Source organism: Strongylocentrotus purpuratus, unplaced genomic scaffold (assembly GCF_000002235.5).
Source record: "Strongylocentrotus purpuratus isolate Spur 01 unplaced genomic scaffold, Spur_5.0 spur5_scaffold_19, whole genome shotgun sequence".
In the NCBI taxonomy this organism is placed as follows: domain Eukaryota; kingdom Metazoa; phylum Echinodermata; class Echinoidea; order Camarodonta; family Strongylocentrotidae; genus Strongylocentrotus; species Strongylocentrotus purpuratus.
The window spans coordinates 30,170,211-30,187,417 of NW_022145604.1; the positions used below are offsets into that span (position 1 = coordinate 30,170,211).

The following is a 17,207-nucleotide window of genomic DNA, read 5'->3' on the forward strand; positions in this document are numbered from 1 at the left end:
CTCTCATGGGGAAATCGACACCGTTCGAGAATTTACCCGATAACAGGTGTTTTCAAACACCAGGATTTTAATAGCCTTCAGTTTTATGGCCAACGAGCCTCATTTAATGCTTTCCATTTCCTCATTTCCCTATCCATATGAAAAGGTCATTACATCTTACTTTTGCCCTCTGCTTGCCCAAAGATTTGCTGACTGAGAAACGAGTGGGCATTTCTTAATAGGCCTACTGTTTTGCTGTGTGCCGACTTGGACACAAATTAATGAATTATGGCCTTCTGCAATGATGGAACTGACGACCCGTTTTCTTTAATATATCTGTCTTCCACAGTCCTCGAGCCCGTACAGTAATGGCATCAAAGACTGGTATCAGTATGTTTCTCCTACTCGCTGCTGTAGTCACAGCCAGTGCTTCTCTGGAAACTCAAGGCGAATCAGCGGTTGTCCGCGAAACCAATATCCGGGAGCCAGCGTCAGATATGCTGAACGTGGAGGAGACTGTCAGTAAGTAGTGTGCAGGCACAAACTATTTTCAGTCGTGGTACGTAAGCTGTAGTTCAGATATTACCCTGTAAAACTGCTGCGTTGTAGGTTCTTTTTATGCCTCCGTTACGAAGTAGCCGGAGGCATTATGTTTTCGGGTTGCCTGTCCGTCCGTCCGTTCGTACGTCCATACGTCCCGTTCTCGTGATCGTGTTATCTCAAGAATCGATTGATAGATTCTTGCCAAACTTAAGTCATGTATGTATCTTGCAGAGTCGATGAATTGAGTAGATTTTGGGGTCACGAGGTCAAAGGTCAAAGGTCATGGGAGTCATTATATACGCAAAAATAGCTTGCGATCGCATTATTACTATAAAAAAAAATACCGAATTACCATCAAACTCAAACATTTATATGTATCTTGCAAAGCCAATGAACTGATTTTAGGGTCATGAGGTCAAAGATAAAAGGGTCATACATGTATATGAAAAATAGCTTGTATTCACGATATTCTGAAAACCTGTTAATGGATTACAATTAAACTTGAATTCGAAAAATTGCCTCTGTCTTGGTTTGTGAAATCGCTCTATGGCGGAGGCATCAAAAATGTCTATGCAATGCTCCCGACCGGAAGCCAAGCCTCAGCAAAAGCTAGAAAACATTAGCTCTGCCCGCTGCAGCCGGCGCACAGTGGGCCAGGGAGGGACCAAAGTGCGCCAAAACTCATTTTTGGTGATTTTTTTTTTCTTGCCCAATTGAAAGGTAGTACATTGAAGAATACCTCAGTAAAATGTTTAATTCCGGTATGCACTATAAATGTATAAATTTACTCCTTCAAACAGTAAAATCTTACATATTCACAGTTTTGATGCAAAAGTGACTTATTTTATAATTCTTTCAATTTAACATGGAGTTTTTAAGCTAATGATATGAAATTGCTCTCACATATTCCTGATAGTTCATCTCACTGTGTGAATGGGTAAAAAATTGGATAGAAACACAATCTTCATTCTAAATATGGCGTGTAACATCATAAAAATCGGGACGGATTTTTATGCCAAATTTGTGTGCAGTCCCATATACATCTTTCTGTGTAGAGTGCTTGTAACCAAGACTGGTCGAAATTTGTTAGCATTTTGATGATTCCAGAACATTGCAGAACACACTATCTTTTCTGATCCATTCCACAACGTTTCTTTCACAATGCAATCGCATGACCAGAACTCAACTTTATCTTTAAATGCAGAATGAGACATGAAATAATATCTCCTACTCGTACTTTATCCACACACAAGAAAATGGGAGTCCTTGTGCATCTCAAAGAGCTATAATAGATTTAGGCATGTTTTTGTCCATAAATACTATGTATTACAAGAGCTCGCGCGCATGGACATTTATCTTGAACCGACTCTCAAAGAGATAAACATGAAAGGGATGTCAAATTGATTGTAAAGATCATAGGGGGGAAATGGCGATTCTATGTTGTGTACGGATTTTTAATTTTGCGCGCGTACTGACACTAGAACGTACGCGAACGCGTGCATCTAACTATGTGAAATTTACCGGACGGATATTAACCTTGATCGTGATAAATAAGAATAAGAAATGATTTTCCGTTATGAAGATATGATCATTAGTTGATTTTCACAACATGGCGCCTAGATCACGTCACGATGATGTCGCTGAAAAGCCACGCACTTCTAAAATCTTAATGAAATCAAAAGGTGCTACGTACTACGTAGGCCTACCGTACGTATCACCTAATACAAATAAATAAAGAACAAATTATTTCCTCTTTAGAGAAGATGGAGGAGATACGTCTTGTGGGAGGCACCTCAGATTCTGAAGGCCGTGTAGAGGTCAGCTACAGCGGAGAATGGGGAACTGTTTGTGATGATCTTTGGGATACAAACGATGCCAGCGTGGTATGTCGATCTCTCGGTTTTGATGGTGCTCTGGAAGCTGTCAAATATCCTGGATTCGGCCCCGGTACTGGAACCATCTTCCTTGATAACGTCGAATGCATTGGAAATGAAGCGAGTCTCGCTGAGTGCCCAATATTTGAACCTAGACCGTGGAACTGTGATCATTCAGAAGATGCAGGAGTTCGTTGTCTAGTGCTTGGTATGTTTACATGAGTTATTGTTCATAAAGTTATTTTGGTCGTTTCCGCAAAGTAAACGTCGAATGTAATTCCCGTGTTTTATATGACATGTTGAGTATATCACGATCGGGACGGATTTTTAGTGCACCTTTTAACATAGGAAAGTGTCCATTTGCCATTCTCATGATTGCCTTTTTAAATCTCTAGTAAGTTCCTTTTTTCAGTTACGAGAAGCGCCCCTTTTCCTTTGTAAAAAAGTGCCCCTTCCCCTTTTAATAACTACCCCCTTTTGACTTGGATAAACGCACCTTATATTTTCACATTTGCCCCCTTTCCATTTTAATAAGTGCCCCTTTTCCTTATGATAAGTGCCCCAATTCAAATCATAAATGCGCCTTTTCATCAATGAAAATAGTTCCTTTCCATTCTCATAAGTGCCTCTTTTCATCTCTTGTAAATGACCCTATTCCATTTTGAGAGATACTCGTTTTACTTTGACAAGTGCCCATTCACCTCCTTATAAGTGCTCTTTTTCCTTATATGTGCCCTTCCCCTTCTCATAATTACTCCTTTTCATCTTTGATAAGTGCCCCGTTTATTTTAACATTTACCTCTTTCTTTTTTTAATAAGAGCCACTTCCCCCTTTTCATAAAAGCCCCCTTTCCCCTACGATAAATGCCCCTATTAAAATCTGATCGGTGCCCCTTTTCTTCAACAAATGCACATTTCCCTTTTATCATTAGTGCCCCTTTTTCATTCTCATAAGTGGCCCTTTATATATGGTCAGTGCCCTTTTTTAGATGCGATAAATGCCCCTTTTCACCTCTGTACTTTGACACGTGTTCCTTTTCTTTTCTAATAAGTGTTCTTAACCTTTTAGATAAGTGTCCCCTTTTCCTCTCATCATTACACGTGCCCTTAATTTCAAGCAACTAAGAACAATTCCACCCAAAGCTCGCTCGTAGTTATAGATGTTATAATTATGTTACTTATCAAAGGTCTTTTCAGTCTTCCGTTTTGATAACGTGCTTATATCCCCAACGGGTTTGGATTTTTCCTCTTTATAAGATGTAATTTTTCTCACTGCGACCTCACAAATCTTAAAATTTTTCCTCACTCGCTTTGCTCACTCGCAAATGAATTTTCAGACCATCACACCCTACTGCAAAGTATGATGCTTAAGCAATATTTGATATGATGTATAAAAAGAAACCAATATTAAAACCATCCCTGATAATGTAATCACAATATAGGGGTATATACCAAAGTCTACAAACAAAAAATTTCGCTTTAAATTTTCCCTTTGAAGGTGCCCTTTTTCCTGAAAGTGCCCTTTTTTCTTGGTGCCCCCCGCTTTGGAAGTCACTCCACTGCCTCTGTGTTGAGATGAGTTATTGTTAATTGAGTCATTTTGGTCGTTTCCGCAAAGTAAACGACAAATGTAACTTCCGTGTTTTATAGGGCATATTGAGTGTTATGATATCACGAAATCTGAGTAGAGCAACTAGTAGTGAAAGAGGTAGTTCTGGCTTTGACATACACGTGTACGTTCCTAACAGTGATGATTATGATTAGCTATCATTCAGATAAAACGATCGAAATTAGCCATAATTTTCTGATTCAGAATTAAACATATACAAAGTAAATATCAATGAGAAAAAAATGATTTCCTCTTGTTACAGAAAGAGAGGTACGTCTTGTGGGTGGCACCTCAGATTCTGAAGGCCGTGTAGAGGTCAGCTACACCGGAGAATGGGGAACTGTTTGTGATGATTTTTGGGATACAACCGATGCCAGCGTGGTATGTCGATCTCTCGGTTTTAATGGTGCTCTGGAAGCTGTCTCTAGTGGTCCATTCGGCCCCGGTACTGGAACCATCGTCCTTGATGACGTCGAATGCATTGGAAATGAAGCGAGACTCGTTGAGTGCCCGCATATTGGACTTGGAGTGCATGACTGTGACCATTCACAAGATGCTGGAGTTCGTTGTGTAGAAGGTATGTTTACATGAGTTATTGTTAATAGAGTCAGTTTGGTCGTTTCCGCAAAGTAAACGTCGAATGTAATTCCCGTGTTTTATATGACATGTTGAGTTTATATCACGAAATCGAAGTACAGCAACTAGTAGTGGGAAAGGTAGTTATTGCCTTGGCATACACTTAACAGTAATGATTATGAATAGCTATCATTCAGATAAAACGATCGAAATCAGCCATAATTATCTGAATGAGAATTACAAAAAAAATAATAAATAAAAAGTGAATAAGAACAAATTAATTCCTCTTGTTACAGATGGAGATGTACGTCTTGTGGGAGGCACCTCATATTCTGAAGGCCGTGTAGAGGTCAGCTACAGCGGAGAATGGGGAACTGTTTGTGATGATTTTTGGGATACGACCGATGCAAGCGTGGTATGTCGATCTCTCGGTTTTAATGGTGCTCTGGAAGCTGTCTCTAGTGGTCCATTCGGCCCCGGTACTGGAACCATCGTCCTTGATGACGTCAAATGCATTGGAAATGAAGCGAGTCTCGTTGAGTGCCCGCATATTGGACTTGGAGTGCATGACTGTGACCATTCACAAGATGCTGGAGTTCGTTGTGTAGAAGGTATGTTAACATGAGTTATTGTTAATAAAGTCAGTTTGGTCGTTTCCGCAAAGTAAACGTCAAATGTAATTCCCGTGTTTTATATGACATGTTGAGTATATCACGAAATCGAAGTACAGCAACTAGTAGTGAAAAAGGTAGTCATTGCCTTTGCATACACTTAACAGTAATGATTATGAATAGCTATCATTCAGATAAAACGATCGAAATCAGCCATAATTATATGAATGAGAAATACAAAAAAAAAAAAAAAAAAAAAGTGAATAAGAACAAATTAATTCCTCTTGTTACAGATGGAGATGTACGTCTTGTGGGAGGCACCTCAGATTCTGAAGGCCGTGTAGAAGTCTGGTACCACGGAGCATGGGGAACTGTTTGTGATGATTTTTGGACTATAAACAATGCCAACGTGGTATGTCGATCTCTCGGTTATGATGGTGCTCTGGAAGCTGTCAAATATCCTGGATTCGGCGAAGGTACTGGAACCATCCTTGATGACGTCAATTGCTCTGGAGAAGAATCGAGTCTCTTTGAGTGCCCACCTCAGATGCCAGAAAGATACTGTTGGCATTGGGAAGATGCTGGAGTTCGTTGTGTAGAAGGTATGTTTGGACAGGGACGGTGCTACCGGTGGACAGGGGGGAGGGGCTAAGTGCCCCCTCCCCCCCCCCCCCCCCCATTTTTTCAAATTCCCCAAAACTGACCCTTTTTACATAGGAAAGTGCACCTTTTAACATAGGAAATTGTCCATTCTCATAATTGCCTTTTTTAATCTCTAGTGAGTTATTGTTAATAGAGTCAATTTGGTCGTTTCCGCAAAGTAAATGTCGAATATAACTCCTGTGTTTTATAGGGCATATTGAGTGTTATGATGGTAATATTTCTTAGTATATCACGAGATCCGAGTTGATGAACTTCCAGTAAAAGAAGTAGTTCTGGACTTAACAGTAATTGTTATGAACAGTTATTATTCAGATAAAACAATCAGAATTAGCCATAATTATCTGAACAAGAATATAACCCCCAGAATAAGAAACTAGACTTGAGTTTGTCATCTTACAAATTAGGTTATACGAATTCTGATTGACATAATGAAGAAGGCGTTTTCACGATTTCATATTATCTTATAAAATGCTCCTAACATTATCGCCTATCTAAATGTCAAGTTTCAACTGTGTGGCATTGATTAGTATAGATCTATAGGAGATAGGTTGAAACAATATCGCTAATATAACAACAAACTTCACATAGACATTACACGTAAACTGACAATCGGATTCTCAAATCACATCTTGTAGTTAAAATATTGCCATGATCCCAAGATCCGATAAATAAATAAATGTCACCTCCCGTAAAGAGAATATTCTCAGCTACAACAAATCCGTAGCCGGCAGAAATCGAGCCTAAGAAATCAAGATGAGACGATTCTGAAGTTTTTTTTAAAAATAATTTTGCGCGCCTACTAATGCTAGGACGTACGTACGAATGAGAAATGATTTCCGTAATATGGAGATATGATCATGAGTTGATTTTGACAAAATGGCGCCTGGATGACGTCACGATAACCTGGTGTCGTTGGAAAATCACACAGTTCTAAGTTGGACTAGGATCTTATGATAATGTTTTTATCCATTCTTGGGATATCGGGTGAACAAATTCATGGCAGAAAAATAATAATAAATACAAAATAATTAATAACAAATAAATAAAAGCCTTGACGAAATCAAAAGGTAATATGTCTACGAACCATCATGATCAATTACTTATCATGAGTACGGAAGTCTCTGAGTTATAGAAGACTAGGATCAATGCAGTGCTGGAAGTGAACGCACCTAGATGTTCTGAAAAATCCCCTACTCCAACAGATCCTTGCATTGAGGTAAACATTTTGAGCGGGCTGAGCCAGCGCATATTTGAATGTTTTCTTAAAGTGACTCGTTAACACTGTTGAAGTTTGATGAAAAAACGGTATAGTTTTTGTATGGAATGTTTTATTATTACATTCCTCCTACTGTACTTACTTACTACTAAAATCCCGAGAAAATGCTCTAACCATATTTTCCCAACTGTTTTTTTCTTGAAAATAGACATAAGACAGGCTTTAACAAATCTTTCAACACTTAATGTTGAAATGGTATATAGAGCCAATTCAAGGCTTTGTGACGATTTACATTCACCTACAATGTAACTAAATTGTAATAATATAGTTGGGAGAATTGTAGAATTGATCAGATCAGTTTTTCCAATTTGTTGTCATTAATAATGGTCCTTTTTCACTCAAACTTTCACATTATCCGTGATTATACATCTAGTATTGAAGAACCATTTTCTTTTATCTAAACAATGTTAACAAGTCCCTTTAACAACTAAATAAGCTTACATTTAATATAAAGCTAATTTCTAGAGAGGTTGTATTAGTAGAAATATTAGTTTTTAAACCGTGAGAGGAATATGGTTTTGAGAACGTATATTGACGAGAACAAAACGCTTCCGAAGGTTGACACTTTTATACTCTCTTTTTAAAATAACGCATCAATATTATAATTTGACGTTTTCTTTCTCCCCCTATCTTTATTTAAAAAAGAAAGGAAAACAACTCCTGGTTCTTAATCTTTACAAAGTTTATATTCTCTCTCTTCTGAAAGCTTACTTTCTTTTAGTTTTGCTTTTCAATAGAGGTTAATACAAAAACACCATGACAATACAGATTTTCATTCTCTCCTTCTAAAATCAATCACTTCTAATCGACAAAGTTTGTTCGTGTGTGTGTTCACTCTCAACTTGTATCCAACAGCGAATGGAGGTAAAAAGAACATCATAGTCAATATTTGTTCTCCGCCCTAGTTAGCTCGATCTTTATCAACAAAAATATATCATTAATGATTTTTCTTTCATTTTCTTGTTCGATTTGTGTATTCTTTTCTTAACAAAGACATGTTTCATGATGTCAATACAGTTCCTGTTCTCTCTTTTAAAACTTTCTGTTCATTCCACTTTTCAAAAGAGCTATACAATTTCCTATTTTTGGTAGACATTATTTAGGACTAATACAGCTCATGGACACGCAATCTTTTGTTCTCTCCTAGATAACGCGCGTGGAATCCTGCCACATTCTCTATTCTTTCTTTAGAGCGAACTTTCTTGTGTGTTCTTTACGTCATCATGAACAGGGGGGCGTTTAACAAAACTTGTCATCAGTGACAGATGACGGTTTGTGTTATAAGCTACTGAAGTCCTTGCTTCTGATTGGGTACCCACACACTGGACGTGCCCTGCTCCAGCCCGTCGCTTGAATACTTCTGCGGTGAACCTCATGCGCAGGCTCAGTAGTTTAAGCTATGGTCACAACCCCGAAAAGTAGCCTGCTCGGCAGCCGGGCGGCGAGTTTTAAGCCAATGTCGACTGGGCACCGAGCGGGGGCCACCCGGGCACCGCTTGTTTTTAGGGCATCGCTCGGTCGCCGCTAAAGTTTTAGCGCGGAGTTAAAATTCGGTGGCGCCTGCTCACTTTTCACTCGCCGCCCAAAATACGCTCGGTACACGGGCGGTCGGCGTCAGGGCAGAGGCCTAATCGAGCGTTCGCCGTCGAGCGATTTAGGACGAAAATCGAAGCCGCTAGGTCAAACGCTAGGTCACTGCCCGGTCGTCGCTGGGCGATCAGTCGGTCACTGGGCGGCGAGTTCAAAATCGGTCGGCAGCTTTTAACCTCGCAGCTTCGATTTTTTACCCATATCGCTCGACGGCGAACGCTTGATTAGGTCGGTGCCCGGGCGTCGACCGCCCGGAAACCGAGCGTATTTTGGTGCCCCGCCGATCACCGGCCGGCCTCTGGGCAATTTTTTTAAAAATCAGCCAGTGGCCGGTGGGAGACAGCTCGTGAATCGATGGGTCATCAGTAGGTCACTGGCGGCACGCCTCCGCAGAAGTTCCCCGACTTCGCCCAGTTTTGACCTAAAATCGACCGCCGATTGACGGGAAATCGACAGGGCACCTCCCAGGCATCGGTGAATCTCTATAGCCTGCTTGACTTCTCCAAAATTCGTTGGGCGATGCCTAATTTCCAGCGGCGACTGAGAAGGCTACAAATCGGTCGGTCGCCGCTCTGAGTAGTAACCATTGCTTTAGAACCAGTAACCTGGATGATGTGCGAATTTGACGTTAGCACTTCGGTTCTTTTTAAAGGGAACTAAAAATGTCAATGATCTATCTGATTTCTTGATGATGTCATAAAATTGGCTTAATACATGGTCTTAGCTTCAGATTCGGGTCCATTTTTTTAATTTCATTTCTCACATAACATTAAATCCATGTGCTTTGATTTGATGCATGTACAATTCATTCATTGAATAACAAAATTAAATGTTTATATTTGCCGTAAATTATGTATGCTTATTTTAATGAAAAAATGTGGAAACTGAGGTATCCACCGAGAAGCAGGGCTCGTAAAATGTGGATCCCTTAAATAATGATAATCTTAGATTTATGTAATAAATACATATAATGTGTTTTTTTAAGCACAAAGGGAAACGGAGATTAAGTAATCTGCAAGTGTGGAGTGGAAAAACAAATTTTACGAGGATGAATTTACCTATTAATTTAGTCATTTCAGTTGATGGCTGCAAATGGAACAATATTGTAAATAAGTAACATTTGCTTTCCTCCTACAGATGCTATTGAGTGATATATCGTGGTCGACCGACAAACTATAACACCGGCAATCATCAAAACCGACAACCCGCGTAACCGACAACCCCGGAGGCTGATTATTATACTTTCATGCTTTCATGCAGTACATAGTAATGACAATTATATATAATTAGCTATATACATTGAATCAAAAATTTGAATAATATAAACTCAATACAGAATCATAATTATAAGACTATTGCAAGAAGTCTGAAGGGCTTTCCTATAACTATCGATGAAAGATATATTCCTGATTATTAGGGATAATGAATTCAACACAGATGGAATTGGTTTCGTATTCATTGATTTCAAACTCCATTTTGTTCATACATAAAATAGATAGTTTGATAGTTTGCTATTTAATATTCAAATTCAAATTCAAATTCAATTTATTTCCACTTTAAAAACGTTTACAAATCAATTATATATACATATGAATAATAGTGGCGGGGTCATAAAAAGCACTAAACTGGCTTGTTGAAAATGACCCCTTAACAAATAACAAGTATATTTATAACATATCATTCATTGTAAGAAAATATCGAAAATTACTAAATGAAAAACTTAACAAAAACATAACGAGAACATCAAAATTTGAATTTAAAAAAAAGATAACGAAGAAAAGATAGGAAACATCAACAAAATACTATCATTTATGAGTTCAGTAGGTGTTGTTTAACCAATCGTGTAAACTGTTTTACGGTCTTACGATTTTTAGATTAGTTGGGAGGTTATTCCAAATAATTGGTCCATTGTAAAAATTAAAAAAATGAATTCTGAGTAGTTGATAAGCGGTTTAAAGGGAGGTGGATATTTTGAGCATTTCTAGTATTGTAATTTTGTATGGAACAAGTCAAAGTAAAATAATCATCATACATGTTAGGAAGAAGTTGATTAGACAGATGAAACATGAAAATTCTAGTATTTAAGGTTAATAAGTCATGGTTAGGTAGGATTTGCATTTTTTAAAATAATGGTAGAGTGTTAAATAGATAAAAAGAGTGTGTAATAAGGCGAATCCCACGTTTTTGTAATTTATAAATTTATTCAATATTTCTTTTAGAAATGAAACCCCAAACAATATTCCAATAATTTAAATGGGAAGAAATAAGTGCATGATATAACATTTTCAAAACAGTCTGAGGTAAGAAATTCAATCTGAATAAAACACCAATATTTTTAGATAAAGTTTTACAAAGATGATTTATATGGTGTTTCCAAGATAGTCTTTCAACTACAATTACTCCTAAAAATGTTACTTGACACCCGAGTTATCTTTTTATTTCAATAGAACAAATTTAAATCTATTGGAATTTGGGTTTTAGTTCCAAACATAATATAATTAGTTTTATTAGTATTTAATATTAACTCATTGGATTTCATCCACTTACTTAAATTGATTGATTGAGTATTTACGAAATGAAATAAAGTTGTAGGATCACGACCTTAACAAAATACACTGGTATCGTCTGCAAATAAAATATAACGCAAATTATGGGTTGAACATGGCATGTAATTAATATAAATCAAAAACAAAAGGGAGCTGAGAATAAATCCTTGAAGAATTCCGCAACCTACTGTTTTAACTTGGGATTCAGCTCCAGTAATATTTGTTAATTGTTAACGATCAGATAAAAGCTCGAAAGGTGTGCCCCTAATACCGTAATATTTCAATTCGTGAAATAAAATAGAATGATTTATAACATCAAAGGCCTTAGTTAGATCAATGCATATAGTAAGATTGTATTCCTTATTGTTAATTGCTTTATTTATGCTATTTATTAAATCTAGTATTGCTGTGGCTGTAGTGTGTCCCCGTCTAAGTCCAAATTGGTTGTCAACAACAATATTATAACTTTCAATTTAATTATAAATACATTACATACATACATGAATACATCGAAAAAATTTGGAAAATATTGTTAGGACTGAGATTGGTCTACAATTGTTAATATCTTTACGATCACCTGTTTCAAAAATTGGAGTTACTCCTGCAATTTTCATTTGTAATGGAAAGATGCCATTTGATATACATTTATTAAACATAATACTTAGCGGTTCACTTATTAGATGAATAGCATATTTCACTACTTTTATATTAATGTTATCAATACCTGCACTTGAATTATTTTTCATATTATCGACTATGGTTATTATTTCATGTTTAGTTACAGGCTTGAGAAAAACTGAGTATATATTTGGATGTTTAAGATAATCAGAGAAGGGATTATCAGAAGTTGTGCTATTTGAATCTTGTAAATTCTTACCAATGTTAACAAAGAAATTGTTAAAGGAATTAGCCATATCTTCCTTCTCAGTTATAATTACATTGTTAACTACAATTGAGTCAATTTTATTTGTTTCCATCTTTTTACAATTCAAGAGACTATCTATTTATTTCCAGGTGGACTTTATATTACATTTCAATTCATTGAACTATTTTTTTTTCATTGTAATCTCTTTTAGCCTGTCGTATCTTTAAAGTTACAAAACTTCTTAAAAGTTTGTTCTCTATACAATGTTGGGTGTTTAACATATTTTTTTTTATTTATACAAGAGTGTTTTTCTGTGACAAAGTTTTATTAAATCCTTAGTAAACCATGGGTAATTATGATTTTGTTTTACACGATAAGATTTGATAGGAAAACTTTCTTCATATATATATCATAAAATATTTGAAAAAAGGTATTATACTAAATTATATTCCACATACTAAGAATCTTGCACTACGATTGGTCATAAGTAAATCACGTGATCAAAGATAGTTCGCCCATCATTGATGGGAGAAGCAAAAAGTTCGTTGCCCTTTGTAGATAGTACTACTATCTACAAAGGGCAACGCACTTTTACTAAAGATAGAGGTACTATCTACAAAGGGCAACGCACTTTCACTGAAGATTATCCAAAAGCGCACTAAAATAGGCGTAATTAAGCGCGCATTACCAATGAGCGCAATTAAAGCAAACACATGCGCGCACTGTAACCTCAAGGGGTTGGGTTAAACTTTTAACCTTTTTGGTGTGAATTTGGGCCTGGTGTCTTTCATGTAGATGCATACACGTCCTTTTCTTGTTGTAGTTATATTGTTTTTAGATGTGGAATATAAAGCAAATAATCACCTTTTGGTTTCAGGCGATGGCAAACTATCACTTCCTCGTCAATCAGAATGTATACGCTATCTTTCCTCAGCTTCGCTTCGGAAAGATAGCTACATCCTGATCGCCTCGGAAGTGATAGTTTGTCCCATCACCTTCACCAACGGTAGTTATTTGCTTATTATAGCTTATATCAACATATTTAAACATTTCAGGATCCCATTTGACATTGTTCAGTTTAGTACAAAAAGAATATAAGCTCATTTCATTAATACATCGGGTTTTTTTTAAGTAAGCGGTTGGTTATTTGTAACAAGTGCAAAAGATGAAATATATATAAAGCAACTGGCAAATAATCGCCTATATCACTCAATAATATTCCTGAATGGATGGCAACAGTCATGTTTGTAAAGATATTGTCCTATAAAGTAGCAAATGACGGTAGAGGTAATTCTAGTTGGACAGTCAATGGTTGGATGTAAGTAAAAGCTATATAGAAGATTAATAAATGAATCTACTTTGTTAATTAATACCAATTTGTGTTAAGTCTAAACTGATATCACCCATAATGAAGCAATTACATGAATTTATATTAATTGTATACAACAGATTAGTAAAAAATCAGTGAGAAACAAGTCTAAGTCAAGTCCTGGTGGACGATATATAACACTAATTATTTGTTTTTTCTACATCTGCCATTATTTGACAATTCTATAAAAAACGCTTTCGAATGATTCTGTAATAATATTGATAAATCAGTTCTTGAAGAATAATTTAAAGTATTATGAACATAAATTTCTGTTCCACCCCTCGCTTATTTTCTCTGTTATTACATATGAACTGGTGATCATATAAACCATACAGATTTGTTGGAGAGAAATTCTTCAACCACGTTTCGGATAAACCTATTATTTTAAAATCAATATATATACTTCTGAGGAAAAGATTCAGGTTGTCGAGATTTTGTGATAAACTCCTGCAGTTAAAATGTATTAATGAAAAAGAACTAGAAAATTCATCACCTTAATATTTTGAATTAAAAGCAGGGGCATCGAGGTAAGTATCGGGAAAATATTTTTCATTTAAAACATTTATATTCCATGCTGTGATGATGATCGAAGTGTGTACGTACTAGATATATATGATGGAATGTTCACGAGAATCCTTTCTTTAATAATATAATCATTAAATTAGTAAACAGGTGTAATTGGTAGTAGAACTATGTCATAATACATGTAATAGCGGTTGAGCTCTATAAGAGCATCGTAACAATAAATGGAAAAAATTAGTAACCATGAGATATATAAGAGTTCAAATCTTTCTTGTTTTGTATTTCGTCTAACTATCACTATCACAACCTTTTATCCATTTAGAGACAGGATTTATAAGTAGAGCTAAATTTAAATGATGCTGTTCTTCAAATTGGCAACTATGATAGTTTTTTTCTTATATTGCTACACTAATTTTTATAACTTTTAGTGGGTGTGAGCCACAAATATGTTTAAATTGTTGCTACATTGTTAACGTGAAAATGTTTGGTCTTTGAAAACAATAAAAATGGGCGCGAATATTGCCGTTTGAAGAAAAGAAAAGTATCAACATTTTAGTCGGAAAATAATGACTTTGAATCTCTAAACGTGTTGCTGATTAGCCGCTAAAGATTTTCTCATGAATTGGGCCCCCTATTTGGCCCCTCCCTTGCCGGCGGGCTGGATCCGTACTTGTCAAAAGCAGTACTCAATATCCCCCCCCCCCCCCACTCCGAGAACGGACGGACCCCATGCGTGTTACCAAAATGTCCTTTTCGTAACAAAAGAAAAAGGTCGACCCGCATTAACTTTATACACCGGACTTTTGCTTAAAAGGGGGGGGGGGGGGGGTGCTGAAAAAGGCTCGTATACAAAATAAAAAGGTCGACCCGTATTGACTTTACACACCGGACTTTTGCTGAAAAGGGGGGGGGGGTCGCTTGGCACACGCATATGCGTACCCTAAATAACACTGAGTGGGGGGGGGGGGCGGGACTCAATATACATGTTCTTATGCACATAATTATTAATATGCTATTTAACAAAAACCTCATCATGTTTTTAAGGAGGAAATTACATAGATTGCTCTGGTTTGGCAGAGCCAATGGAAAATTATGATTTTATGAACCAGATACAAACAAAGCCTCAAAAACGTCTCGGCATCGGCCTAAAAAAGTTATATACAACCATATAAAACGAAAATATCGCAAATTGTCACGGCATTTCTTTGTTAAAGAGACTTAGTAACAGTGTTCAGATGAGAGAAAATGGTGCTAAGGTAGTGATTTCAATGCTAGATGTACAATTAAAGATAATCTGAAAGTTTGAGTGAAAACGGACCATTATTAGTGATACAAATTAGGAAACTGAAACTGATCTAGCTGATCGCTTTGTTAATTCTCCCAACTATATTATTACAATTCAATTACATTCTAGATGAAAGTAAATCGTCACAATTATATAAGCAATCAATCGGCTCTATATACGATTCCAAACATTTAAGCGATGAAATATTTTTAAGAGCCTGTTTTAAGTCTTAGAATCATGGAAAACGGTCGGGAAAATTCAAAAAATGGTTTGGAGAATATAGTGTTAATCACTGTTAGAGGTTAGAGGGTGTTGTGGTTCGAGAACTTTCTCAGGATTTTTTGCCTGTTAGAGGGAAAGTCCAGTAGAGGGAATATAATAAGTAACATTTCATACAAAAATTACACAGTTTTTTCATCAACCTTCAACAATGTTACCGAGTCATCTTAAACGCCTCGATCTTCTTCCCTCATTACATATCGGTAAGTCTAAGTGTTAAGTCAATTCAATAAACTTGTATATATTGTATGCCTATTCAATGTAATGGTCAATTGATCATTATCATAAGTGGTTCTTAAAACATGTATGTAGTTAGTCTCTCAGTCTTTTTTTGGTGACTGGGAATTCCCACCAACCTTTGATAGACAACCAGATTAGGATCAGCCAAATAAACCTGAACTCAGTTTGCCTAGCGTGGGCCCGGTCACACATAAGAGACGCATGGGGGACGTACGGCCAGCGCATTGGAAATTTGCAATTTTAGCCAGAGCGTTGTCGTTCGCTAGGTGTGCGTCATCATTCGTTACTCGTTCGTCGAGCGCGCTGGACCAACGCGGGAGCAACGCTATGCATTCGTCGTCAATCGTTGTGTGCGTCGGGATTTGTTTGAGCATGCTCAAAAATGTGCGCGAAGCTCGACGCCTGAATGTATACGCCAAAAGGACACCAGACATGCGCGGAGCGTGCTAGACCAACGCCAGACATACGCGGAGCACACGTCCTGTATACGCGCAGCGCGCTAACAACACGATATGCATTCGGTGTTAGCTCGCTAGCTTCTCCCAAATCCTGAAAAAGTCGACATTATGCGACATGCCCCGCAATGAATGAACCAGTGACTCTACTTTACCTCAACTGCTACCACAACAATTAATCACGTAAGCTGAAATGTTTACCATGTGTACTCAGGCGCGTACGCAGGATTTTTTCAAGGGGTGGGGGGAGGGGGGGGGGGGGCGGTGGGTAAGAGGATACTTTTTTTTTTTTTTTGGTCCCCCCAAAAAAATCGCAACGACTCAGCCGACCGCTGAATAAGCGGGGGGAGGGGGGGGGGGGTAAGGTCACCTTTTTTAGGTCAGCCATGGGAATCTTTTTTTTTTTGTATTGTTATTATTAAACAAAAAACAAAAAACAAACAAACAAAAACAAAGGGAGAGGGGTTGTAGGGGGGGGGGTTTATACACATACAAATACCAAAGGGGGGGTTTAACCCCCAACCACCCCCCCCCACCCCCACCCCCGCCCTGCGTACGCGCCTGTGTGTACTCATATCTACACAACATGTAATAAGAATAGTACATTCATTACACATTTCTTATTTTAATCATAATAACATACTAAAATCGTCACATTTCACCCCAGAACAAACAAACGCTGAGAAGTTATATGTATGCACGATATCAATATGATTACAAGTCTTTAATGCGACAACCGTTACTCTCGGGTTCACGATTAAGTAAATTAAATTCTTACGAACGGGTTTCAAAGATCTGTTTCGTGTAGGGGGCCCAGCCTGTTTCTCGTGGTTTGCCAAACTGAATCCAAACATACGCCATTCTCATATCGCTCTTAATTAGCTCAATCGCTCTCCATTAATCACATACAAGACATATAGACCAC

The 17,207-nt window shown here is 37.3% G+C and overlaps 1 protein-coding gene across 1 annotated transcript; it reads left to right on the forward strand.

Moving 5' to 3' along the window:
• Positions 1–347: 347 nt before the first annotated feature.
• Positions 348–9,872, forward strand: LOC586773 (scavenger receptor cysteine-rich type 1 protein M130-like). Its single transcript, XM_011665774.2, has 6 exons — positions 348–501; positions 2,281–2,604; positions 4,268–4,582; positions 4,878–5,192; positions 5,486–5,794; positions 9,859–9,872. Exons 1-6 carry the CDS (start codon positions 348–350, stop codon positions 9,870–9,872), a joined length of 1,431 nt encoding a protein of 476 aa, XP_011664076.2.
• Positions 9,873–17,207: the final 7,335 nt, after the last annotated feature.